The sequence below is a fragment of the Panulirus ornatus genome, chromosome 9 (genome assembly GCF_036320965.1).
Source record: "Panulirus ornatus isolate Po-2019 chromosome 9, ASM3632096v1, whole genome shotgun sequence".
NCBI lineage: Eukaryota > Metazoa > Arthropoda > Malacostraca > Decapoda > Palinuridae > Panulirus > Panulirus ornatus.
Window position 1 is genome coordinate 49,914,982 of NC_092232.1, and position 27,500 is coordinate 49,942,481.

A 27,500-nucleotide genomic window follows, 5' to 3' on the forward strand; every position below is an offset into this window, starting at 1 on the left:
AAGTGTCACTTGACTGAGGTCGCCCTCCGCCGCCCCTCACAGGTCGGCCTCCGCCACCCCTCACAGGCCGCCCACTGCCACCCCTCATTTTTTTTTTTTTTATACTATTCGCCATTTCCCGCGATAGCGAGGTAGCGTCAAGAACAGAGGACTGGGCCTTTGAGGGAATATCCTCACCTGGACCTCTTCTCTGTTCCTTCTTTTGGGAAAAAAAAAAAAAAAAAAAAAAAAAAACCACCCCTCATATATATATATATATATATATATATATATATATATATATATATATATATATATATATGCCTTTCGTCTGTTTCCTTGCGCTACCTCGCAAACGCGGGAGACAGCGACAAAGTATAAAAAAAAAAAAAAAATATATATATATATATATATATATATATATATATATATATGTGTGTGTGTGTGTGTGTGTGTGTGTGTGTGTGTATATATATTCTTGACACGATTTTGTGGTGGTGTAGGTGGAGAGGAGAAGGTGTGCACGTGCGTCAGGGTGCACGTAGGCTGGGGTGCACGTAGGCTGGGGTGTACGTAGGCTGGGGTGTACGTGGGATGCGATGCACGTGGCGCTGGGGTGCGCCCAGGATGGGGTGCACGTGATATGGGTTGGACATATGGCAAGGGGTTCACGTGAAGTGCGCCGACCGTGGTGCGTAGTGCACGTCGGAGAGGGCGCACGTGGTGCGTAGTGCACGTGGGAGAAGGTGCACGTGGGAGAGGGTGCACGTGGAAGAGGCTGTACGTGGGAGAGGATGCACGTGGGAGAGGGATACTCAGGGAGTGGGATGCACGTGGAGTGAGTTGGGGTGCAGGTGGAATGGGGTGCAGGGGGAGGAGTGTGCGTAGGAGGGAGGGGTGCAGGTGTGAGGGGTGCACGGAGGAGGGGTGCAGGTGTGAGGGGTGCACGGTGGAGGGGTGCAGGTGTGAGGGGTGCACGGAGGAGGGGTGCAGGTGTGAGGGGTGCACGGAGGAGGGGTGCAGGTGTGAGGGGTGCACGGAGGAGGGGTGCAGGTGTGAGGGGTGCACGGAGGAGGGGTGCAGGTGTGAGGGGTGCACGGAGGAGGGGTGCAGGTGTGAGGGGTGCACGGAGGAGGGGTGCAGGTGTGAGGGGTGCACGGTGGAGGGGTGCAGGTGTGAGGGGTGCACGGAGGAGGGGTGCAGGTGTGAGGGGTGCACGGAGGAGGGGTGCAGGTGTGAGGGGTGCACGGTGGAGGGGTGCAGGTGTGAGGGGTGCACGGAGGAGGGGTGCAGGTGTGAGGGGTGCACGGAGGAGAGGTGCAGGTGTGAGGGGTGCACGGAGGAGGGGGTGCAGGTGTGAGGGGTGCACGGAGGAGGGGTGCAGGTGTGAGGGGTGGCAGTATTGATCCCGGCCCACATCCCGGCGCTGGCTGCCTCTGCTGGGAGCCACGTGTGCCCTGCCCACCTGGTCTGGCCAGACGTATAGCATACACCTGGCACACACACCTGTCTAGTCTTATACATGGCTCATTAGATGGCGCCCACTGGTGTAAAACCCCCTCCCTCCCTCCCCCCCCCCTTCAGTGCCAATTTGTGATTATTATACACATGTGGCCTGCCATACATCATACACCTGGCATACATCTGCTTGCTCATACATCATACATTTGTGGACAGTCATACATCATATACCTGACATACACCTGCCTATTCACACAGCATACACATACAGCCATATATCATACATGTGGTATACATCTGCCTTCTCATACATTATATACATATGGACACTTATACGTCATACACCTGACATACATTTACCAACTCGTGCATCGCATACACGTGGCCAGGTATACATCATACACATGTTATACACCTGTGTATTCATTCACACATCACGCATGTAGCCAGTCATACATCATACATCGTGCATACACCTACAAAGTCATACATCATACATTATACATCGCATACTGTATGGCCATCACATAAGCTATAAAGAAACCATTCATACATTACACACCTGAAAGACCATTATATACATCATAGACTTGGCCACATTCATACATCATACATCTATCAACTCGTACATCATACATCATACTTTGGCCAGCCATAGATGTTATTCATTTTTTTTTACATCATGCACCATATACCTGACTAATGATAAGCATACACCTGGCCAGCTGTATACTATACACGTAGCCAGCCATACATCATACACCCATACATATTGGGAGGCATAAGTTAGATTGCATGTATACCTCGAACTAAAAATATATTATACACTGTATACCTGGACAGCCATACAGCATACATCATACACCTGTCCAGTCATACAGCATACATCATACATCTGTCCAGCCATACACCATAAGCAATACATACCATACAACCAACCATTATGATATATATATGCCTTCACAACCACAATCCATACACCTGGATAGCACACACACACATCATACACACTCCACTGCCACATATGATATACGAGTCTACCCACAGATCAAGAGGTATATCAAACACAATATATATTTTGACATGTAAATCATACACTTGACAAGACATACATAATGAATACATTTTTTGATACATATGGTTAACTATACATCATATACAGTATATATTGAAGTTTCTTCACCATGCAACGGGCGACCATGAAAGAAACATTATCTGAAATACATGAAGAGAGAAGTGAGTAGATTGTAATGCCATTCTTAGTATGCTGTGGTGGCAGGGGAACCCTGGCAGGGCAGCACTAGTATACTGTGGTGGCAGGGGAACCCTGGCAGGGCAGCCCTAGTATACTGTGGTGGCAGGGGAACCCTGGCAGGGCAGCACTAGTATACTGTGGTGGCAGGGGAACCCTGGCAGGGCAGCCCTAGTATACTGTGGTAGCAGGGGAACCCTGGCAGGGCAGCCCTAGTATAGTGTGGTGGCAGGGGAACCCTGGCAGGGTAACCCGCCTTCACAACCCGCCAGACTCAGTCAGTAGGGGGGACAGCGCCTGGAAAGGACAGCACGGGGAAGGGGCCTAGCCATGGAAGGGTAGGAGGGTCTGGATGTGGGATGGGGGTTATATCTGGAAGGGTCTAGCCATGGGAAGGAGGGTCTGGATGTGGGAAGGGGGTTTTATCTGGAAGGGTCTAGCCATGGGAAGGAGGGTCTGGATGTGGGATGGGGGTTATATCTGGAAGGGGCCTAGCTATGCGGGGGAGGGTCTGGATGTGGGAAGGGGGTTATATCTGGAAGGGTCTGGATGTGGGAAGGGGGTTATATCTGGAAGGGACTGCGAGTGGGGGAAGATGAGTAAGACACTTTACTCAAGATAAACAAACCCGAGATCCAGGATACATTAGCGACATCTGATGTAGTGATGTGGGTCCAGGCGAGGGAAGGAGCGATGGATGGATGGACACACTGGAACTGTGAGTCTCACTACACTGGTCTGGGGTACTGGAAGAGAGCCTCACTGCTCTGGGCTGGGGTCTGGAACAGTGAGTCTCACTTCTCTGGTCTGGGGTTCTGAAACATTGAGGTTCACTGCTCTAGTCAGGGGTCTGGAACAGTGAGGTTCACTGCTCTAGTCAGGGGTCTGGAACAGTGAGCCTGTGCTCTGGTCTGGGGTCTGGAACAGTGAGATTCACTGCTCTGGTCAGGGGGTCTGGAACAGTGAGCCTTACCGCTCTGGTCTAGGGTCTGGAACAGTGAGTCTCACTTCTCTGGTCTGGGGTCTGGAACAGTGAGGCCCTTTGCTCTAGTCAGGGGTGTCTGGAACAGTGAGGTTCACCGCTCTACTGTGGGGTCTGGAACATTGAGGTTCACTGCTCTAGTCAGGGGTCTGGAACATTGAGGTTCACTGCTCTAGTCAGGGGTCTGAAACAGTGAGCCTCACTGCTCTGGTCTGGGTACTGGAACAGTGAGGTTCACTGCTCTAGTCAGGGGTCTGGAACAGTGAGGTTCACTGCTCTAGTCTGGGGTCTGGAACAGTGAGCCTCACTGCTCTGGTCTGGGTACTGGAACAGTGAGGTTCACTGCCTTGGTCTGGGGTCTGGAACAGTGAGGCCCTTTGCTCTAGTCAGGGGTCTGGAACAGTGAGGTTCACTGCTCTGGCCAGGGTTCTGGAAGAGTGAGGTTCACTGCACTGGTCTGGAGCAGTGAGCCAACCAGAGGGCACAAAATGCTGCTGGATCTCTCGTTCACAGTTGCAACTTTATATACAACTTGACCATCTCAAACGCTGTCCAGACCATAACTTAAATGAGGCACAGATAAGCTTAGTCAACCACAAACTATGACAACCTACGCCAGAGGGAGTAGTTCGTCAATCTCTATTGCGGCCATAGAAAGGGAAGGTTAGGTTAAGTTAGGTTAGGATATGTTAGGTTAGGTTAGGTTATGTCAGTGTAAGTTAGGTCCGGTTAGGTTAGGATAGGTTATGTTAGGTTAGGTTAGGATATGTTAGGTTAGGGTAGGTTAGGTGAGGTTAGGCAAGGTTATGTTAAGTTAGGTTAAGTTAGATTCTTAGGTTAGGTTAGGTTAAGTTGGGTATGGTTAGGTCAGATTATTCCCTTCTGAGTGCCAGGCCACCAGTGATCTGTCGAGAATGGCTACTTTAAGAAACACCTGGAAGAATGCACCAGATGCAGACAAACGATATGGAAATGCACAAGGTTTCGAACGGATTGAGAGTGGCGCTCCGTTTACAGAAAACGGAAATAAGTTCCAGACCCGGACAGACCACGGGTCTTCTCAGCAAAGAAAACCATCCTGTCAAGAGAAGTGGTGGGGGTTGGTGGGGTCTCTGGCCATGATCTGAAAATGTATGAAAATCGTGAAGGAGGACATGCCAATAACAGACAATGAGACAGGGAAAAAATGATAGTTCAGTTCAAATGGAAAGTTCGAATGAAAGGGTTTACGTACCGCGAGGCTTCACGAACCACGAGGCTTCACGAACCACTGCTCAGTGAACCAAAAGTCACTCTTAGGGTGAGTTCCGAAGTGATATCCGAAACACTGGTTCATCAGTATTGTATACCACTTGACCAGCAGAAGGCTACGTGCAATAGGATCAAGCACACTCCCTCAAGAACCAATCCTTTAATCAAAGACCAACACAGGACCTCACATAGGTGAATCCCTTCTTCAGGAGACAATACCAAGTCCCTGAGGTTCGAAACTGACTCACATCACCTCGATCCACAGTGGAACAAAGCAGTTCTGGGGAAAAGGTGCTGCCCGGCAGCGCTGAGATCACACATTCAGATCCTCCTAAAGAGAATCCTCCGATGCTCTAAGTTGCAAGTGGTGTGACTTCATGGGATCGGATCGTGTACATAGCCCAGGGATATGGGATTGTATGGCTGGGAACACCAAGGAGGAGGAGGAGGAGGGATGAGGAGCTGTATTGATGAGAGACCTTGCTCAGACATACGCAAAAGAGCAGAGCAGGTGTATAGCTTTACCCAGAAGCTTTCCTTAGGCATGGCCAGCCAGTGACCCTAGGGCTAATCTGTGCGAGAGTCATGTTAATGAATGGGTCTTCCTAAAGCGAGCTCGCTGTGGCCCTGGAAGTCTCCCAGAGGTTTCGCAGATCGTGAGACAATTTTTAGAAGTCTCTCAAAGATTATACAAATCGAGAGACATTTTTTTAAAAGACATGGGGCGATGTTGACACTCAAAACTCCCACTTTTACGTAGGAAGAAGTCCTTTCAAGACCCATTGTCCTCAGAGACGTCCCTCGAAGGCCCATTCTATTTTGGGAGTTTTAGCCGAATGTCCTCTGGACTTCAATAAATCTACTATAACTCCAAGAGATGGAAGCGGATATATTTTTTGAGGACGATTATTTTCTCGTTAAATACAAAGGGATCAGCTTGGGGTCGTTTCTCGAGTGTTAGGGCTTAACGCTGATTGGTTTTCGGGAGGTGGAGGGGGGGTCGTTAGTGTTGTGGGTCACCCCTGTGATGAGTGTCTATCAGATGCGACGCCTTGGAAAGGATCAGTTTTTCTTCGAGTGGGATGCCCCAAGCAATGATGAGGTGTCGAGTACAGAAGCATATCTATGATAGAGGATCGAGGGATGCGAGCGGTAGCGATGGTATGGTGTCAATTATGCGATCGTGGACGGAGGTGTTTGGCGAGGGATGTGTGTGAGAGAGCGCGTGTAGCAATAGCTGTGTGAGAAATGTGAGAATATTAACTATGATCTGCTTCCTGTTGAGTGAAGATGTTAGCGTAGTTGCTACACACACACACACAGACACACACACAGACACACACACACACACACACACACACACACACCACGAGAATATACGTGATCATTTACGTAACCGATATGGTAAATAGGATCGTAACTGAAGCTAAGGAACCTACCCACTTGTGATCATTCAAAGGATTCTAATCTTACCACGTATAGGAAACAATGTCTTGGCTGAAAACCAGAAGAGCTGCCTTGATATAGTTTTGATCAACATGATCCACAAAAAGGGGGCGTCTTAGATTCACACTACTTCACAGTTCAGTGTATCAGCCGATACCTGGACCAGTTAGAAAGAGCAGGCACTTGGATATCATTTCTCAAGAAGTTAGTAGACTTAATGTTATCATCTGATGACTCCAGGTAGTTTGAACTTCAGACAGAAACCACTCTTACCCCACCTTAAACCCACCACCAGTGCCAGGGTCACTTTTTCACAGGGTGCAAACCATGTACACATGGCACTGTAACCATGTACACATGGCACTGTAACCATGTACACATGGCACTGTCTGTGTACGGCCGGGGTTACTTCTTGAGGGCCAAACACCAGAAGAGAAATGTCTGGTAAGGTCAGGTACAGATGCACCCTGGACAACAACCACACCGAGATATGGACCAGGAAAGATAGAATTTGAGAGGTTCAAGACGGTTTCAGTGCCTCTCTCTCTCTCTCTCTCTCTCTCTCTCTCTCTCTCTCTCTCTCTCTCTCTCTCTCTCTCTCTCTCTCTCTCGCTCCATGACTCATGCTGCAGACAGCGTGAAAAGGTCTCATCTCACTCCATAAAAACAAGACAAACGTGTCAGAAAAGTGGAAGAGATCGGCGATACTAAAAGTAAATCTAGGGGAAAAATTAAGAATAGAAAAAAAAACACCAGTGATGGGGTAAACAAAATACTTCTAACCAGATATTAAAAGTAAATCTAGAGAAATTCAAGAATAGAAAACAAAACACTAGTGATGGGGTAAACAAAATACTTCTAACCATAGCCTGAGTTCGACCCCCACCCCACCCAGAACTTCAGGTGTTACGGGCCCCACAACGAAGCGTAAGGAGGGACGCACATACCCATGTCAGCAAGTCGATGTGCCAGGTATTACGGAAAGCGTATGAGCCAGGGTTTCGTGAGCTGCCTTCAAGATAAGCGGGCCATACGGTGACTCAGAAAGAATATATCCTATGGCCATGTGTACACCAGAGTCCACCCGTTTGATTTTCACCAACCGCTTTCGTATGTCTACCCAACGCTTGTTGGTCCGAAGGTAGAACGCTTCACCCTCTCTCGCTTAAAAGTGTGAAGGGTGATAGAGACACGGAAGATGACGAATTACGGTACATCTTGGTGTCTGATATTCAAAACGTCGTCAAAATTTCTACTTGGGGGAAGATATCCCGCGTCACGAAATAGACCCACACAGGCCACGACCCAGTTCAGCAGAGAATCAAAGACCTATGAACAGACCTCAGGAGACCATGGTTTTATATGACTAATGACCCGGAGACTCCCGCTGGCTGGCTGCGTCTGCTGTGTCTGCTTCTCCTCCCTCAACACCACGTTATACAAGATTGTGGTGGTGGCTTGTGGTGGGTCTGTGGTGGCTTGTGGTGGTTCTGATGTGGTTTGTGGTGATATGATGTGGTTTGTGGTGGTTTTGATGTGGTTTGTGGTGGTTTTGATGTGGTTTGTGGTGATATGATGTGGTTTGTGGTGGTTTTTGATGTGGTTTGTAGTGGTTTTGATGTGGTTTGTGATGGTTTTGATGTGGTTTGTGGTGGTTTTGATGTGGTTTGTGGTGGTTTTGATGTGGCCTGTTCTGGTATGCTGTGGCACCTGGCTGAGATGCAATTATATAAGGAAGGGTGGGTTGACCTGTGGAAGGGTGGGTTGATCTGTGGAAGGGTGGGTTGAACCTGTGGAAGGGCGGGTTGACCTGTGGAAGGGTGGGCTGACCTGTGGAAGGGCGGGTTGTCCTGTGGAAGGGTGGGTTGACCTGTGGAAGGGTAGGTTGACCTGTGGAAGGGTGGGTTGACCTATGAGAGGTTTCTCTGACCTGTGGAAGGGTGGGCTGACCTGTGGAAGGGTGGGTTGAACCTGTGGAAGGGCACGATTGACCTGTGGAAGGTTTCTCTGACCCTTGGAAGGGAGCGTTGACCTGTGGAAGGGGGTGGGAGAGTGGTGGTGGTCTGTGTGAGAGAGGCAGTGTGGCGGGGGGGGGGGCCTCTGAGTCTGTACCTACCCATATATTGATTACCTCTGCTACGGGTCTTTTTTTGTTGACGATATTGAGTCAGGTGTAGCCTACTGCCTGACGGTCACCCCCAGTGGCCCGTCTAACGGTCCCTAGTGGCCCGTCTAACGGGCCACAGTGGCCCGTCTAACGGACCCCAGTGGCTCGTATAACGGACCCCGGTGGCCCTTCTAACAGTCCCCAGTGGCCTGCCTAACAGGCCCCAGGGGCCTGCCTAACGGACACCAGTGGCCCGTCTAACAGGCCCCAGTGGCCTACCTAACGGGCCACCGTGATTCATAATACACCTTCTTCTTCTCTCCAGACACTGGAGTTCGAGTTTTTGCAGTCTCGATAAGTCGTTACCGTCCCGACCATCCGTCCCTCACTGTCCCGACCATCCGTCCCTCACTGTCCCGACCAACCGTCTCCCTCACCGTCCCGACCATCCCCTTCACCATCCCGACCAACCATCCCCTTCACATCCCGACCAACCATCCCCTTCACCGTCCCGACCATCCGTCCCCTTCACCATCCCGACCAACCCCATCCCCTCCACCATCCCGACCAAGCAACCATCCCCTTCACCATCCCAACCAACCATACCCATCACCATCCCAACCAACCATCCCCTCCCCCATCCCGACCAACCATCCCCTTCACCATCCCGACCAACCCCATCCCCTCCCCCATCCCGACCAACCCCATCCCCTTCACCGTCCCGACCATCCGTCCCCTTCATCATCCCGACCAACCATCCCCTTCACCATCCCGACCAACCCCATCCCCTCCACCATCCCGACCAACCATCCCCTTCACCATCCCGACCAACCCCATCCCTTCCACCATCCCGACCAAGCAACAAGAAAGGGAAAACTCATTGTCTTGACAGATCTCCGAACACCAAAATGAACCCTGAAATGAGAGCAGTTGACAGTGCCGGAGATGCCGCCTTCCATGACAGCCCTCCAGTGCTGGTGGTGAGGAGGAGGAGGGCTGTGTGTGTGTGTGTGTGTGTGTGTGTGTGTGTGTGTGTGTGTGTGTGTTGCCGGCCTCGCGCCACGCCTGGTGGAGCAGACTTGGCTCCAATGGAGAGAGAGAAGAGGGAGAGAGTCTGTGTACACTTCTCCCTCAAGCAGACATTGGGACGTTTATTTTGGCGTTTTCCGTTGGCCGTGTTCACGAGGCAAAATGCTGTGTGTGTGTGTGTGTGTGTGTGTGTGTGTGTGTGTGTGTGTGTGTGTGTGTCACATTTCGTCCACGTTCTCACTGCACTGCACTGCCGAAGGGGTTGATACACACTTGTATTACCAGCACTTGTCACCGTTCCTAACACAGCACGTCGACCCCGGTATACCACATCGATATAATTCACTCTGTCCTGTGCACGCCTCTCACCCTCCTGCATGCTCAGGGCCCCCGATCGCTCAAGATCTTTTTAATTCCAACCTTCCACCTCCAATTTGGTCTCCCGCTTCTCCATGTTCCCTTCACCTCTGACACATTATACCCTCTTTGTCAATCTTTCCTCACTCATTCTCTCCCTATGTCCAAACCGTTTCAACACACAACCTCTTCTGCTCCCGCAACTTTAACATATACCTGTGCTATCAACCTTCCTCAACGTCCAGCCAGTCTGCGTTGAACAGACGGCCCTAATGATAATCGAATAACCAACGACCATATGATTATGTCCAATTCAGACAACCTACTCACGAAGAACACCCCATCAGACCAGACCGGTCAAAAATGAGCGAGTCAAATTACAGAAGGCAAAAGCAGGACTAGCAACCAGGTCCATGAGTTTTTCTCAAAACGCCATGAGTTCTTTGAGAATCTGTGGCCCGTTGATCGCATCAGAGAAGCAGATATGAAAAAGAAAAAAAAATAATTGAACTAAGCAGCCATATCCTGGTGACCAAACAAGATAAACAAATGAAGACATGATTGGTTTGCTATGTTTACTGTACACTAGGAAGTGGGCCAGAGCGGAGCTGTGAACTAGAAACTGATCGACTGAGTGTAAACCATGCGTAAACCAAATAAGCAACTGTATACATATCTATACTCAAATGAGATCCTGTAATTGGTCAAATGAGCGACTGCACTCCAATAATCAATGGAGTAACTTGAAACCAGTGACGTGATGAAGGATTCTGTCCTTCTCTGATACACTCTTATGGTATACTACACTGTAGTAGTGGCAGTATACTCCACTGTGGTAGTGGTGGTATACCACACTGTGGTAGTGGCAGTGGCGTCCACATTGGTAGTGGCAGTGGCGTCCACTTTGGTAGTGGCAGTGTCGTCCACTGTGGTTGTGGCAGTGTCGTCCACTGTGGTAGTGGCAGTGTCGTCCACTGTGGTAGTCGCAGTGTCGTCCACTGTGGTAATGGCAGTGTCGTCCACTGTGGTTGTGGCAGTGTCGTCCAGTGTGGTATAGACGCCACACTGTACTGTGGCAGGTGATGAATGTCCCCACAAGACAACTGGAGAGGCTGAGTGTGTGTGAGGGGGAGGTTCATGTTGCATTATATGATATTCAGGAGGAGGAGGAGGAGGAGGAGGAAGGGAATAAGGAGGAAGAGGAAGAGAAGAAGGAGGAAGAGGAAGGGAATAAGGAGGAAGAGGAAGAGAATAAGGAGGAAGAGGAAGAAAATAAGGAGGAGGAGGAGGAGGAAGAGGAAGAGAAGAAGAAGGAGGAGGAGGAAGAGGAAGAGGAGGAGGAGGAAGAGGAACAGAAGAAGAAGGAGGAGGAGGAAGTGGAAGAGAAGAAGAAGGAGGAGGAGGAGGAGGAGGAAGGGGACGAAGAGAAGAAGAAGAAGAAGAAGGAGGAGGAGGTGGAAGAGGAAGAAGAATAAGAAGGAGGAGGAGGACGAGAAGGAATAGAAGGAGGAGGAAGAAAAGCAGCACACACACACACACACAGACACACACACACACACACACAGAGGCCACCTGCCTGCCCAGGTGGGGTTCGGTCGTGGTAATTATGACTTACCTTGCATCTCCCCACCAAGGCCCACGTTCTCCAGTCTGCCTCACTACCTGTGTTACACAAGTCAGTTATTGATTTTCCCCCGTGGTGGTGGTGGTGGTGGTGGAGGAGGTACGTGTTGGAGGTACTGGTACGTGTTGGAGGGACTGGTACGTGGTGGAGGAGGAGGGGGTACGTGTTGAAGGTACTGGTACGTGTTGGAGGGACTGGTACGTGGTGGAGGAGGAGGGGGTACGTGTTGAAGGTACTGGTACGTGTTGGAGGGACTGGTACGTGGTGGAGGAGGAGGGGGTACGTGTTGGAGTTACTGGTGTGTGTTGGAGGGACTGGTACGTGGTGGAGGAGGAGGTACGTGTTGGAGGTACTGGTGCAAGTGGGAGGTACTGGTGCATATTGGAGGGACTGGTACGTGGTGGAGGAGGAGGGGGTACGTGTTGGAGGTACTGGTACGTGTTGGAGGGACTGGTACGTGGTGGAGGAAGGGGCACGTGTTGGAGGTACTGGTGCATGTTAGAGGGACTGGTACGTGGTGGAGGAGGAGGTACGTGTTGGAGGTACTGGTGCAAGTGGGAGGGACTGGTGCGTATTGGAGGGACTGGTACGTGTTGGGAGGGACTGGTACGTGGTGGAGGAGGGGGTTCGTGTTGGAGGTACTGGTGCATATTGGAGGGACTGGTACGTGGTGGAGGAGGAGGGGGTACGTGTTGGAGGTACTGGTACGTGTTGGAGGGACTGGTACGTGGTGGAGGAAGGGGCACGTGTTGGAGGTACTGGTGCATGTTAGAGGGACTGGTACGTGGTGAAGGAGGGGGTACGTGTTGGAGGTACTGGTGCATGTTGGAGGTACTGGTACGTGCTGGAGGACGGGGCACGTGTTGGATGTACTGGTGCGTGTTGGAGGTACTGGTGCGTGTTTGAGGGACTGGTACGTGGTGGAGGAGGGGGTACGTGTTGAAGGTACTGGTACGTGGTGGAGGTATTGGCACGTGTTGGAGGTATTTGTACGTGTTGGAAGTACTGGCACGTGTTGGAGGTACTGGCACGTGTTGGAGGTACTGGCACGTGTTGGAGGTACTGGTAAATTATTGGAGGAAGGTTAACGGCCTTAGTGGGAGATGGTGGAGGAGGTGTGGGAGATTGATGATGTGAGCGTTGAAGGGGAGCTGTTTGCTGGTTAATGTTGGAGGAAGTGTTGGAGGCAGGAGGGACTGTGTGAGGGAGGCTGCTCCACAAGGGAACAGATATACAGCGTAATACCTGGTCGTCTATATCAAGTTTATCTACTGAAGGAGAGGAAGATTATAATTCGTTATCTAAATAGATGGAGACAGGATAGTCAAACAGAAGGCTCCTCCCCACCCACCACTATAGATGGAGACAGGATAGTCAAACAGAAGGCTCCTCCCCACCCACCACTATAGATGGAGACAGGATAGTCAAACAGAAGGCTCCTCCCCACCCACCACTATAGATGGAGACAGGATAGTCAAACAGAAGGCTCCTCCCCACCCACCACTATAGATGGAGACAGGATAGTCAAACAGAAGGCTCCTCCTCACCCACCACTATAGATAGAGACAGGATAGTCAAACAGAAGGCTCCTCCTCACCCACCACTATAGATGGAGACAGGATAGTCAAACAGAAGGCTCCTCCCCACCCACCACTATAGATGGAGACAGGATAGTCAAACAGAAGGCTCCTTCCCACCCACCACTATAGATGGAGACAGGATAGTCGAACAGAAGGCTCCTCCCCACCCACCACTATAGATGGAGACAGGATAGTCAAACAGAAGGCTCCTCCCCACCCACCACTATAGATGGAGACAGGATAGTCAAACAGAAGGCTCCTCCCCACCCACCACTATAGATGGAGACAGGATAGTCAAACAGAAGGCTCCTCCCCACCCACCACTATAGATGGGGACAGGATAGTCAAACAGAAGGCTCCTCCCCACCCACCACTATAGATGGGGACAGGATAGTCAAACAGAAGGCTCCTCCCCACCCACCACTATAGATGGGGACAGGATAGTCAAACAGAAGGCTCCTCCCCACCCACCACTATAGATGGGGACAGGATAGTCAAACAGAAGGCTCCTCCCCACCCACCACTATAGATGGGGACAGGATAGTCAAACAGAAGGCTCCTTCCCACCCACCACTATAGATGGGGACAGGATAGTCAAACAGAAGGCTCCTCCCCACCCACCACTATAGATGGGGACAGGATAGTCAAACAGAAGGCTCCTCCCCACCCACCACTATAGATGGGGACAGGATAGTCAAACAGAAGGCTCCTTCCCACCCACCACTATAGATGGAGACAGGATAGTCAAACAGAAGGCTCCTCCCCACCCACCACTATAGATGGGGACAGGATAGTCAAACAGAAGGCTCCTTCCCACCCACCACTATAGATGGAGACAGGATAGTCAAACAGAAGGCTCCTCCCCACCCACCACTATAGATGGAGACAGGATAGTCAAACAGAAGGCTCCTCCCCACCCACCACTATAGATGGGGACAGGATAGTCAAACAGAAGGCTCCTTCCCACCCACCACTATAGATGGAGACAGGATAGTCAAACAGAAGGCTCCTCCCCACCCACCACTATAGATGGGGACAGGATAGTCAAACAGAAGGCTCCTTCCCACCCACCACTATAGATGGAGACAGGATAGTCAAACAGAAGGCTCCTCCCCACCCACCACTATAGATGGAGACAGGATAGTCAAACAGAAGGCTCCTCCCCACCCACCACTCCCTCAGGCTCATCAGCGTACAGGGAAGGTACAGGAGGGAATATTAGAAGAAGCATGGAGAGAGTGTGGAGTATACACTGAGGGAAGGTTCTATGGACAGAGTCACTGGAGAAAAACACCCACTGTGTTGATGAAACCCTCATGTTCCTGGGAGATGGTTCACACATACAGGCGTGGGGGAAGGTTCGAACCTACAGTGACTCATTTTTTTTACTGATTACGAATATTTGAATTTTTTTTTTCTCCAGTGGTAAAAGAATTTCTCCAGTGGTGAAAAGAATTTCTCCAGTGGTGAAGAAGAATTTCCCCAGTGGTGAAAAAAAAGTATTTCTCCAGTGGTGAAAAAAATTTCTCCGGTGGTGAAAAAGTATTTCTCCAGTGGCGAAAAAGCATTTCTCCAGTGGTGGAAAAGGTATTTCTCCAGTGGGGTTAAAAAAAAAGAGCATTTCTCCAGTGGGTGAATAAATTCTCAAGTGGGTGAAAAATCATTTCTCCAGTGGTGAGAAGCATTTCTCCAGTGGTAATTTTTAAGGAATTAATATTTATCGCCGAATGATAGGGTATTGTAGGGTATTGGTGGAGATATATTGGCAGTGGTGGAGGGAGGGTGAAGACGTATCAGTGAGGGAGTTGCTGATGGAGGAGGAGGAGGAGGAGTAAGCTAGTGTTGGAGTGAGGGTGTGGGTGATTCTGTGTGAGAAGGAAGAAGTGTCGTTGTTGGAGGGAAGGTGTTGGAGAGATGCCTTCCCTGGTGTTGGAGATGCACCAGCTCTAGCGAGAGGAAGGTGTTAGATTCAGGGTACCAGTGTTGGAGATGAGTGTTGGTGATATAGCGGAGAGGGGGTGTTGGAGGGGAAGGGTTGGTGCCTGCATACAGTTGGAGGAAAGGGAAGAGATGAGAATTTTGCCCTTGGAGGAGTGATGGCAGTGGTTGATGGAAGGCCCTTGTGTTGGAGGACGTAGGGAGGGTGTCAGGAAGGGAGGGAAGGGTGTCAGGGCGGGAGGGAAGGGTGTCAGGTGTCTGTGTTGGAGACAGAGGGTGGCGGGGGGAATGGGGAAATGGGTAGCTTTATGGCGAAGGTGAAATGGCTGGAGAGGGGATGGCAGGGTTGTAGTGAGGGGGTGGCAGGGTTGTAGTGAGGGGTGGCAGGGTTGTAGTGAGGGTGGCAGGGTTGTAGTGAGGGTGGCAGGGTTGTAGTGAGGGGTGGCAGGGTTGTAGTGAGGGTGGCAGAAATGCAACAGATATGGGAGATATGATGGAGGGTACAAGTGCTGATAAGAAACCCTTCTGTTACAGGGAGGGTCCCTAGTGTTACAGGGAGGGTCCCCAGTGTTACAGGGACGGTCCCAGTGTTACAGGGAAGGTCCCAGTGTTACAGGGAGGGTCCCCAGTGTTACAGGGAGGGTCCCAGTGTTACAGGGAAGGTCCCAGTGTTACAGGGAGGGTCCTCAGTGTTACAGGGAGGGTCCCCAGTGTTACAGGGAAGGTCCCAGTGTTACAGAGAGGGTCCCAGTGTTACAGGGAAGGTCCCAGTGTTACAGAGAGGGGTCCCAGTGTTACAGGGACGGTCCCAGTGTTACAGGGAAGGTCCTAGCGTTACAGGGGAGGTCCCAGTGTTACAGGGAGGGTCCCAGTGTCCCAGTGTTACAGAGAGGGTACCAGTATTACAGGGAGGGTTCCCAGTGTTACAGAGAGGGTCCCACTGTTACAGAGAGGGGTCCCAGTGTTACAAGGAGGGCCCCAGACGAAGGGTCCCTGATTTTGATGGACGAACCCAGTGTTAGGGAGACGTCCCACTGGTATAAGGAGGGACCCAGTGTTAGGTAGAGGGCCCCTGTGTTAGAAGGAGGGGCCCCTGTGTTAGAAGGAGGGCCCCTGTGTTAGAAGGAGGGGCCCCCCAGTAGTCACGGAAAGGCCCTCAGTGTTATATGGGGAGAACAGTGCTAGAGGGGAATGTGATAGCAGTACAGAGAATATCTCTCGACTGGTGCGACAGCTCCAGCGTTGAAGAGGGGGGCCCTCAGCGTCAGCATTGAGGAAGGGGGCCCCTCCTCAGCGTTTAGACGGTGGGCCCCGGTGTTAGAGGGAGGGGCCCAGAGCGTTAGAGAACAAGTTCTAATGTTAGAGAGTCCTAGTGTTAGAAAGTGGGCCACAATGTCGATTGAGTGGGTCTAAGTGTTCGATGGAAGATCCCAGTGTAATAGAGAGGTGTCAAGTTCCATATAAAGTTTTGTGAATTAAAACTACGAAGAGAAAAATAAAATGGTTTCTCGGCTTCAGACGAAGACATGAACCACAGGAGCAAGTGGGAGGAGACCTGATGGTCCATTACGAGGTGGTCTTCTGGAGGAAAACCTACGTCTTCCCCTACCTCCTCCTCCTCCTCTTCTTCCTTCTCCTCCTGCTCCTCCTCTTTTTCTTCTTCTTCTTCTTCTTCTTCTTCTTCTTCTTCTTCTTCTTCTTCTTCTATCTAATGTTTTGACAACGCCTTCATCTGAAGCAGATGGGATCACAAATTAGCCTCTTATACCATATATATATATATATATATATATATATATATATATATATATATATATATATATATATATATATATATATATATATCCCCTGGGGATAGGGGAGAAAGAATACTTCCCACGTATTCCCTGCGTGTCGTAGAAGGCGACTAAAAGGGGAGGGAGCGGGTGGCTGGAAATCCTCCCCTCTCGTTTCTTTTAATTTTCCAAAAGAAGGAACAGAGAAGGGGGCCAGGTGAGGATTTTCCCTCTAAGGCCCAGTCCTCTGTTATTAACGCTACCTCGCAAATGCGGGAAATGGCGAATCGTATAAAAAAAAAAAAAAAAAAATATATATATATATATATATATATATATATATATATATATATATATATATATATATATATATATATGTACATCATGACTTTGAATTTCCTCGACACGCACCACACCTGAGTGGCAACACCTGCCCCCCCCACTCACCCCTCCCCCAAAAAAAGGAAAAAAAAAACCTTTCCCTAATTAATATGCAAATTCATACAATGACGTGACCCAGACTTTAATGAAATTACACCCTGGGAAAGGGTTTACGTGTGGAATAAGTACAGAGTTTGTATCATGTATTGTGTATGAGTTATCGTGATGGAGTTCAGCGTGTATACACAGACAGACAGACAGACAGACACACGGATACACACACACATACGTAAAGACACAGATAGATAGACAGACACACGGATACACACACACACATACGTAAAGACACAGAGGTAATTTGGTCGGGTTTTCAGTACACAGTTGTGCTGGCGGGGTATAAAGACGAGAGAACAGCTTTTAAAGAATAAGATACATAGATTAAAACTGATGTAGAAGATGAAAGGATGATAAATGACTTGGATCAAAAAATATGGATGATAAAGGTATACAAAGACAGACATCATCCCTATATGAGTTAAAGTTAAAGTAGACTTGGTTGTATGTCTTGTTGTGTTAATTGCTGATCATCCACATTGCAATGATGAGTCAGGGATGGTGTGAGCCAGGGATGGTGTGAGCCAGGGATAGTGAGCCAGGGATGGTGTGAGCCAGGGATGGTGTGAGTCAGGGATGGTGTGAGCCAGTCTGGTACGGTAACAGCGTTTGGAACTGATTCACACACACACACACACACTCTCTTTCTCTCTTGCCTTAGAGAAAACCTCACATATTTTCAAATGACCATAGAATAGTAATTATTCTATGGCGTTTAATAGACGCTGAATGTATAGACAGAAGTTTGCTTGATGTATTTCGATGAAAATGAATGTTTAATGATGTATGATTGTATCATTTTGTTACTCAGATGTGTGTGTGTGTGTGTGTGTGTGTCCCTACCCTTGGAAAAATGAGAGGCTAATGCCTGAAAGGCAGGGACACTGCAACCCTTCACTACAACACTAACAACACTACTTGATCCCTTTCGTTCCCCTAGCACCCTTTTAGGCCTAGGAATTCCCTCTTCCCGAGGGACCCCTGTCCCTTGGGACCCAACCTTGCTGCTGCGACTCCCTCATCTTGTGGGACCTTGTCTCCTAGCACTCCCCCCTGGGACTCCCTCGGGATCCCTTATGGGGTCACTATAGCCACTGGGGCGCCCCTCATTCCCCAAGACTCTCTGATCTGTGGCCACCTTAACCCCTTTTTGAACTCCCTCGTTACCTGGGACCCTTTCATCCTCAGCGACCAGCTCAATCCTTTGGACCTTTTCATCCCCTGGCGTCCATTCCAATCCTTTGGACCTTTTCATCCCCTGGCATCCACTCGAGATCTTTCCCTAAAGATCCCCACGTCTTCAGAAATCCTCGAGTCTCGCTGTCTCTCCCCCAGCCTTACCCTTTTGGGCTACCCTTATCTCCCCCGCGCCCCTTTGTATCCACTCCTTCTTTGAGATTCTACCCTTGGGACTTATCCATCTCCCCTTAGCCCTTGAAACTTTCTCAGTCCCTCGTCTCATAGGCCTCCTGCGTCCATCACGTTCGTACTTGGGGCTAAGATGTCCGTCCCCCTGGGACCTTCGCTATCCCTTGGAACTCCCCCTTGTCCAGTACTCCTTGCCACGTCCCTCGGGGCTAACTCGCCATCCCCTTCCCTCCTCTTGAATCTCCAGGACCTTCCACCTCTCTCTCCCCTTCGTCCGTCAACCCCCCATCGAACTCCTTCGTTCCCTTTGGGTTCTTCTTCCTCCATTTGGTTCCTCTTGCTTCCTTCGTTACCCTTTGACACCGCTGGACGCTCTGTGCTCCCTTGATCCCAATGGGACCCCCACCCGTTCATTGAGAGCCACCGTGTCCTCCGTAACATCTTATCCCTTGGGATCATGATGATCATCATCTCGTCTCCCAATGCTCCATTTTGGGATTGCTCTATAGGGGCGGCCTTCACACACACACACCACCTCCCTCTGGTATAACCACCCTCACCCTCCTCACCTCGCCTCACCTCACACACACCACCTCCCTCTCCTGGTATAACCACCCTCACCCTCCTCACCTCACCTCGCCTCACCTCACCTCACACACACCACCTCCCACTGGTATAACCACCCTCTCCCTCCTCACCTCGCCTCACCTCACACACACCACCTCCCTCTCCTGGTATAACCACCCTCACCCTCCTCACCTCACCTCGCCTCACCTCACCTCACACACACCACCTCCCACTGGTATAACCACCCTCTCCCTCCTCACCTCGCCTCACCTCACACACACCACCTCCCTCTGGTATAACCACCCTCTCCCTCCTCACCTCGCCTCACCTCACACACACCACCTCCCTCTGGTATAACCACCCTCACCCTCCTCACCTCACCTCACCTCACACACACCACCTCCCTCTGGTATAACCACCCTCACCCTCCTCACCTCACCTCCCCTCACACACACCACCTCCCTCTGGTATAACCACCCTCACCCTCCTCACCTCACCTCACCTCACACACACCACCTCCCTCTGGTATAACCACCCTCACCCTCCTCACCTCACCTCATCGTTCCATCACGCCCCACTTCGTTCACCGCTTCCGATCGTGTGTGTCTCTCTTGGGGTTTCGGTATCCCTTCAGGGCTTCTCTGTCAGACGTCCGTCTTTTATCCTCATGTCCCTGCAGGAGGAGGAGGAGGAGGGAGGAGGTGGAGAAGACCACCCCTTCCTTCCTCCGTACGCAGGGACTCCGTCGTTTTCTGGGACTCCCCCTCCTTTTCCTCCCCCCCCCTACTCTCTCTCTCTCTCTCTCTCTCTCTCTCTCTCTCTCTCTCTCTCTCTCTCTCTCTCTCTCTCTCTCTCTCCAAAGGAACGAAGGAGCTTCAGAGAATACTGAGATCCCGGAGAAGAAGGAGCCCCCAAGGAACGAGGGAGTCCCTAGGGATGGAGGGATCCCAAAGGACGAAGGAGTCCCAAGTAAGGTACAGGTGTGGTTTCGAAGGGATTTCTTGGAGCCTCAACGTCCAATTGGAGACCCCCTTGTCTCTAGGGTCCCCCTTACCCCTTAAGAGTCCCTCGCTCGTCGAGGCTCACTCGTCCTCTGGTGTCCTCTCCATCCCTTAAGACTCCTTCGTCCCTTAAGATTCCTTTCGTATCCTAGGGCTGCCCCACTCTCTTGTGACCCTTCCTTCCCTTGGGAGGGACTATCTGGCTCCTAGAACCCTTCGAAACCACGCTGTGCCTTGGGATTCCCTCGTCCTTTGGGATCTCTCCATCCCTGGGGACTCCCTCGTCCTTTAGGATCTCTCCATCCCTGGGGACTCCCTCGTTCCTTGGGGGCTCCTTCGTCTCCAGGACCTCAATATTCTCTGAAGCTCCTTTCGTTCCCTTGGCTGCGTAGGATCTCTCCTTCCTTCAGCGGGACCTCCTCTGTCCCTGTGGATCCTTCAGTCGCCTGGAACCTCTTCGTCCTTTGGGACTTTACTCCTCCTCCTCCTCCTCCTCCTGTAGGACTCCATCGTCCCTTGCAACTCCTTCGTCCCCTGGGTCATCCTTCGTCTTCCCAAACTCCTCGTTCCCTGGAATATTTCCGACCCTTGGGACCCCCGTCGTCTCAAAGGAGGATGTCCCTTTGGGACGCGGTCGTCCCATGAGACAGTCCGCCCCCTGGACTCCTCCCATGTCCCTTGGGACTCACTCCCTCGTCCCCAGAGGACGACTCTGCTCCCTCCTGAGGACCTTTCCACCGATGTAACCCCTGGGAACCTCTTGTGTGTTAGGACTCGCTTGTCCTTCAGGACTCCCTCCGGGGTCGTGGCTAGGAAGGGGGGAGGAGAAAGGGGCCGCTTCTGGCAGCAGAGAGAGAGAGAGAGAGAGAGAGAGAGAGAGAGAGAGAGAGAGAGAGAGAGAGAGAGAGATAATGATCTCTCTCTCTCTCTCTGTGACGAGACCCACGCCCTTCCACCAAATGTAGGCTTAGCTCCAGCCGGAGTGAGGGAATGTGTTTGAAAGGATATGTGAGAGGAGGAGGAGGAGGAGGGGAGTGTGGTGGGAGTGTGGGGGTGTGCAGAGGCCCCGAAGGAGTGTGTCCTAAAGTGTGGCGAGGTTGAATATAAAAAGCCTCAGGTGAAGGACGTGTGTGTGTGTTTTTTTCTTTCCCTCCATCCCCTACCTCCTCCTCCTCCTCACCTCTGAAGTGCGCCAGGAGGGCGGAAACAAGAGCCTGAGGAGAGTGGATGCCCCTGGGAACTACTACTACTACTGCTGCTACTACTACTACTACTACTGCTGCTACTACTACTACTACTACTACTACTATTACTACTCTTACTACTGCTACTACTACTGCTACTACTACTATTACTACTCTTACTACTGCTACTACTACTGCTACTGCTACTACTACTACTACTACTACTACTACTACTACTACTACTACTACTCCTACTACTACTACTACTACTACTACTACTACTACTCCTACTCCTACTACTACTACTACTACTACTACTACTCCTACTACTACTCCCCTCTGATGACCCGTCCTCCATGACCACACCAGGAGGAAAGAGAGAGGGAGGGGGGTCTTTCTACCCTCCTGAGGGAACCCATCCCTGGCACTATGAATGCCAGGGACGTGGTAGCCGAGGTGCATCTTTGAGAGAGAGAGAGAGAGAGAGAGAGAGAGAGAGAGAGAGAGAGAGAGAGAGAGAGAGAGAGAGAGAGAGATGCCGTCCGTCACTGACAATGAGAGACAGAGGTCGCCTGCGCGAGACAATGGCTTTCAGTAGAAACCCGCAGTCCGCTTTTGTAGGTTTAAGCTTTACAGTCTAGTGAACTCCTGAGCTTAAGTCGATATTTCTCTTTTTTAAAGGTGTGATGGAACTCGGTCCAAGGATCGTAAAGGTGTGATGGAACTCGGTCCAAGGATCGTAAAGGTGGAGGGAAAGGTGGGTGGGAACTCGGTCCAAGGATAGTAAAGGTGTGAGGGAACTCGGTCCAAGGATCGTAAAGGTGTGAGGGAACTCGGTCCAAGGATGGTAAAGGTGTGAGGGAACTCGGTCCAAGGATCGTAAAGGTGTGAGGGAACTCGGTCCAAGGATCGTAAAGGTGTGATGGAACCCGTTCCAAGGATCGTAAAGGTGTGAGGGAATTCGGTCCAAGGATCGTTAAGGTTTGACGGAACTCGGTCCAAGGATCGTAAAGGTGTGAGGGAACTCGGTCCAAGGATCGTAAAGGTGTGAGGGAATTCGGTCCAAGGATCGTAAAGGTTTGATGGAACTCGGTCCAAGGATCGTAAAGGTGTGATGGAACTCGGTCCAAGGATCGTAAAGGTGTGAGGGAATTCGGTCCAAGGATCGTAAAGGTTTGATGGAACTCGGTCCAAGGATCGTAAAGGAAGACCTTCGACCCTTCGAGTATACTGTGTTTACGTAGACGTGTGAGACTGAGGGGGAGGGTGACTGGTGATGGAGCACTGTGAGGAGTGTTGGATGTTGGAGAGTGAGGTTGAGTGTGTGGGCGTGAGAGGGTGAGGGTGTAAGGCATGTATAGAACACTTACCCTGCCCTCGTTTTCACACACACACACACACACACACACACACATATCTTCACTCCCCTGTCCATGGTACCGCCGCATAACAATGACTGTCTTCATCATACTGGGGGAAAAAAATGGAAGGAAGAAAAGGAAAAGGAAATTGGATTAAGCTGTGTAAGCTCATGCTTCCAAGCTTGAGCCTCTCTGTATCCCAGCCATAGCCAGGGTGAGGAAGGATGGGGGAGGGGTAGTGTGATGTGCACCCTGGCTGTTACTGGTTCTCCCTTGTCTAGGGCGAGGGAGGTAGTATGATGTGCTCATTGGCTATTACTTTCCCTTCCATGGCCAGGGTGAGGGAGGGAGGTAGTGTGTTGTGCACCCTGGCTGTTACTTTCCCTTCCATGGCCAGGGTGAGGGAGGTAATGTGGTATGCTCCCTGACTGTGGCTGGCCCTTTACGGTCAGGGTGAGGGAGGTAGTGCGATAGGCTCCCTGGGTGTGGCTGGCCCTTTGTGGCTAGGGTGAGGGAGGTGGTGTGGTATGCTCCCTGGCTATTACTTTCCCTTCCACAGCCAGGGTGAAGGAAGTGGTGTGGTATGCTTCCTGGCTGTGGCTAGCCCTTTGTGGCCAGGGTGAGGGAGGTAGTGTGGTATCCTCCCTGACCATTGTATCAATTAACTGTATCCAAAATTACAATTTACAAGTGTAAATCTACGGTACCAAAATAACAGTGTACAGTTTACAATTTACAAGTGTTAATTTACGTCATCCAATTAACAATTAGCAGTTATTAATTGATAGTTTTCTCGTTTCAGTTTAAACGTCAAGACCTCAGATGATAACAAACACAAGATTGGAAGAATAGGCTTGGTAAACGGAGACAACGAACCACCGTGAGTACTAACTACCCTGTTCTTAGTTAACGAGGTTGTTATGTCTGTTTCTGGTTAACGAGTGTTGTTATGTCTGTTCTTGGTTAACGAGGCTGTTATGTCTGTCTTGGCTAACGAGGTTGTCCTGCCTGCCCTTGGATAAACAAGGTTGTCATCTTTCGATGGGCTGACCCAGCAGTCAACCCACAACCCAGCATTCTTGTTTACGAAAACGGTTTGAGAGAGAGAGAGAGAGAGAGAGAGAGAGAGAGAGAGAGAGAGAGAGAGAGAGAGAGAGAGAGAGAGAGAGAGAGAGAGCAATAATTCAGTGTATAGCACTACTACTACGACTACTGTTTATGATAATAATGATGATAATTATGATAATGATAATGATAACTTCTAATAAATCTCTCTGGCTGTCATGTGGGATGTCCCACTCCCAGCGTTCACCGTCCACAACCCAAGCCCCACAGACCATCCCATGATATGCCATTACTCTATCTGGGCCTAAGCTAAGACCCACCAGGTGTACGTCGCCCTCCATATACCACATAGATCCAAATTATTCTATCTAGTACACGTCTCTTGTCCTCATGAATATATTCACTCCCTCTCATACCCAAAGTCCTGCCGTTTACGCATATCCTGAGTGCTAGTAATAGTAATTAGTAAACAAGGTGATTTGAGGGACATGTTGCGTGATTGGTTGACGAGCCGAATCGCCAGTTATCATAACGTAGTTCCCGCCTCTTATCACGTTGTTCGACGCTAATCTTCGACGGAAATCTTCACATGGATCAAACTAATACTTAATTTCAACCCAGCCAGCGGGGGGGGGGAGCCCCTCATCGTCATTCGTAGCCCAACCACAGAACTTTGTACACTGCGTTCCCGTTTTCGTCCTGTATTATCAAGTCCGTTCACGCTTATTGGCATTGCATTTTGTTATACTCTGGCTGGGGAAGGGGGGGGGGGATGGGGGGCATTATTCCATTCCCAATCTCCATCGTCACATCCCATTTGCTGACAATATTCAAACCATAACACCACCTTAGTTGCCTGTGTGTACATAATCCCGTTTTCTGTGGTGTCCAAGTCTGTTTGGAGGAGAGTCTAAAGTATTTTTCAATATCTTGCTTATCGCTCGGAGTTCTCGCGAGCGACCCCCCTTTTTTTCTTCATCATTTTCTTCCACTTTCTATTTTTCCCATTCATAGAGAGCGAGTCATTCCTCCTTAAATTGCCTTATTATTTTTTTTTTCCTTTTGGCCAAGCGAGAGCCATCAGCAACTTAAACATACCTCCACACCCGACTCTAAGAAAAACACTGAGTGTTCATGTCACCTTGAGGGAGCTTCCATTTCCCCCTTATCACCATCCTTATCTTTCCCTTCCTTGTATTGGGATGCCTTGTGTCGTAGAGCATCACTGTCATCATGATGGTGTCATTATCATCATGGTAATATGGCCTTTAGGGGTTTAATTCAATAGGGCTTCTCTTTGCCTTCGGTAGAAAGGTTCTGTTTCAGTCGCTATCATGCTCGCTAAGACTCATCATTATTTTTCAGAATTAAGACGTAAGTTAAGTCTTCACTGAGTCGTTAGTCTGTCTATCAAAGTAGTTCGTCTTGATACGTTATCAGTGGACGTGATGGGCCAAGGGTCGCTTCCTGGTTGTTACAGAGGCAGGTCACCGGGGGGTTCAACAGGTCTTCTTCCTGTTTCAGTGGCAGGTCACAGGGGTCAACAGGTCTACTGCTTCTTGTTTCAGAGGCACAGAGACAGGTCACGGGGGTCAGCAGGTCTTCTTCTTGTTTCAGAGGCAGGTAACGGCAGGTCAACAGGTCTGCTTCCTGTTTCTGAAGCAGGTCATGGTGTTCAACAGGTCTTCTTCCTATTTCGGAAGCAGGTTATGGTGTTCAACAGGTCTGCTTCTTGTTTCAGAGGCAGGTCACGGGGGGTCAACAGGTCTTCTTCCTGTTTCTGAAGCAGGTCATGGGGGTCAACAGGTCTTCTGCTTCCTGTTTCAGAGGCAGGTCACGGCAGGTCGACAGGTCTGCTTCCTGTTTCAGAAGCAGGTCACGGCAGGTCACCAGGTCTACTTCGTGTTTCATAGGCAGGTCACGGCAGGTCAACAAGTCAGCTTCCTGTTTTACAGGCAGGTCACGGCAGGTCACCAGGTCTCCTGGAGTGAACCTGCAGACCTCGCCATGGCAACGCCACCTGGAGTGGTGGACCTCCCGAAGCTGTGGTGCCCACGGAGTTAAACGAAGGTGTCACCATGGATGGAACAAACGAGTAAAATAGAGATCCAGGTGTTCAATGAGTGTTCAACGCAAAAGAGATCCAGATGTTCAGTGAGTGTTCAACGCTAGGATACCTCAAGGTCTGATGGTCGCTTCTGTGGCGTTGATCTGCCATGCCAGTCGACCCCACCTTAACCATGTGGGTCGTCATTATAATGAGTTTGATGACGACCACCTTCCCCTGTGGGTGACCTCCGAGGTACCAGCCTCCCCGCGAGGTCATATGAGCTCACATGACCGCCTCCCTTACCAAAACGTGATCCTGACGCGTCTAAATCCCATACAGGACTTTAAGTATTTAAGTACTTAAGTATTTAAATGTTTACCAGCTCAGGCCCGGCCCACGGTCCCCTCACGTGTGGGAGAAGACACCATCAAAACCGTAACAAGCAGTAAGCCTTCCTACTGGCCATGACACTAGGGCTACCAACCTGTTCTACCCCTGTTGACACGAACAACCAGGGCTGCCAACATGTAACCCACCACCCTTTGTTGACATCATCAACAAGCAGGGCTACCAACACGTACCAGTTTGGACTCCGAACATGAGCTCCGTCTTGGGCCAGGTCATACTCCTCTTCCTCTGGTCGGTCAGTCCAATTGAAGCTACAGGTCACAAGATGACGTACCAATCGTGACCTCCTTAATCAGGGTCATATGCAGCTCAGGGATGACCTTCCCTCTCCTGCTCTTGGTAGACGGGCTGAGGTCACCAGGGGTCAAACAGACTAGTCACCTGTTTCTAAATCTCTTCGCAAAGTTTAGGTAGGTCAAGGGAAGCCACTGGATCAGTGATAAACAAAGGCTTGTTGTTACCGCTGCTCTTGTTGATGATGCTACAGCGGAACCACCCGTCCAGCTCGATTTCCAGACAGACTCCCCGTCTAAGCCCACTTCTGTATATCCTCGCCCTTCGCCTCCCTTAACCGTACATCCTCCCTACCTTCGCATCCATTCCTTCACCCTTATATTCCTTTACCTCCATCTCCCTGTCTGATTACCTCTCCCTCCCTTTTTTTTTTTTTTTACCTCACCTCACCTCCCTGTCTTTTCGTTCTCCCTTAACTCTCATATCCACCTCATCTCCTCTTCGCTTGCCCTTTTCCCCACCTTTCCATGACCCACCTCATCTGACCTTTGACCCCGGAGGCCTTACTTCAGCTTTAAATGGACAGTTCATGAAATACACACGAGTCCATCCCAAAGCTTATTTACATATATATTTGTTTATCTTTTTACCTCATATATATATATATATATATATATATATATATATATATATATATATATATATATATATATATATATATTGGAATTTATTAAAAAAGGGGGTGACTGTGTTGTTGACTGGTTGGTGAGGATATTCAATGTATGTATGGTTCATGGTGAAGTGCCTGAGGATTGGCGGAATGCATGCATAGTGCCATTGTACAAAGGCAAAGGGAATAAAGGTGAGTGTTCAAATTACAGAGGTATTAGTTTGTTGAGTATTCCTGGGAAATTATATGGGAGGGTATTGAGTGAGAGGGTAAAGGTATGTACAGAGCATCAGATTGGGGAAGAGCAATGTGGTTT

General features: G+C 50.1%; 1 protein-coding gene across 2 annotated transcripts in view; it reads left to right on the forward strand.

The window, feature by feature from the left end:
* LOC139750412 (regulator of G-protein signaling 20-like) overlaps nt 1–27,500 on the forward strand; it is a 216,040-nt gene that overhangs the window by 155,145 nt on the left and 33,395 nt on the right. For both annotated transcript variants that reach the window (XM_071665179.1, XM_071665180.1), the window contains one exon: nt 23,560–23,637. In XM_071665179.1, the coding sequence (XP_071521280.1) occupies nt 23,560–23,637 (78 nt within the window). The remainder of the gene's footprint in view (nt 1–23,559; nt 23,638–27,500) is intronic.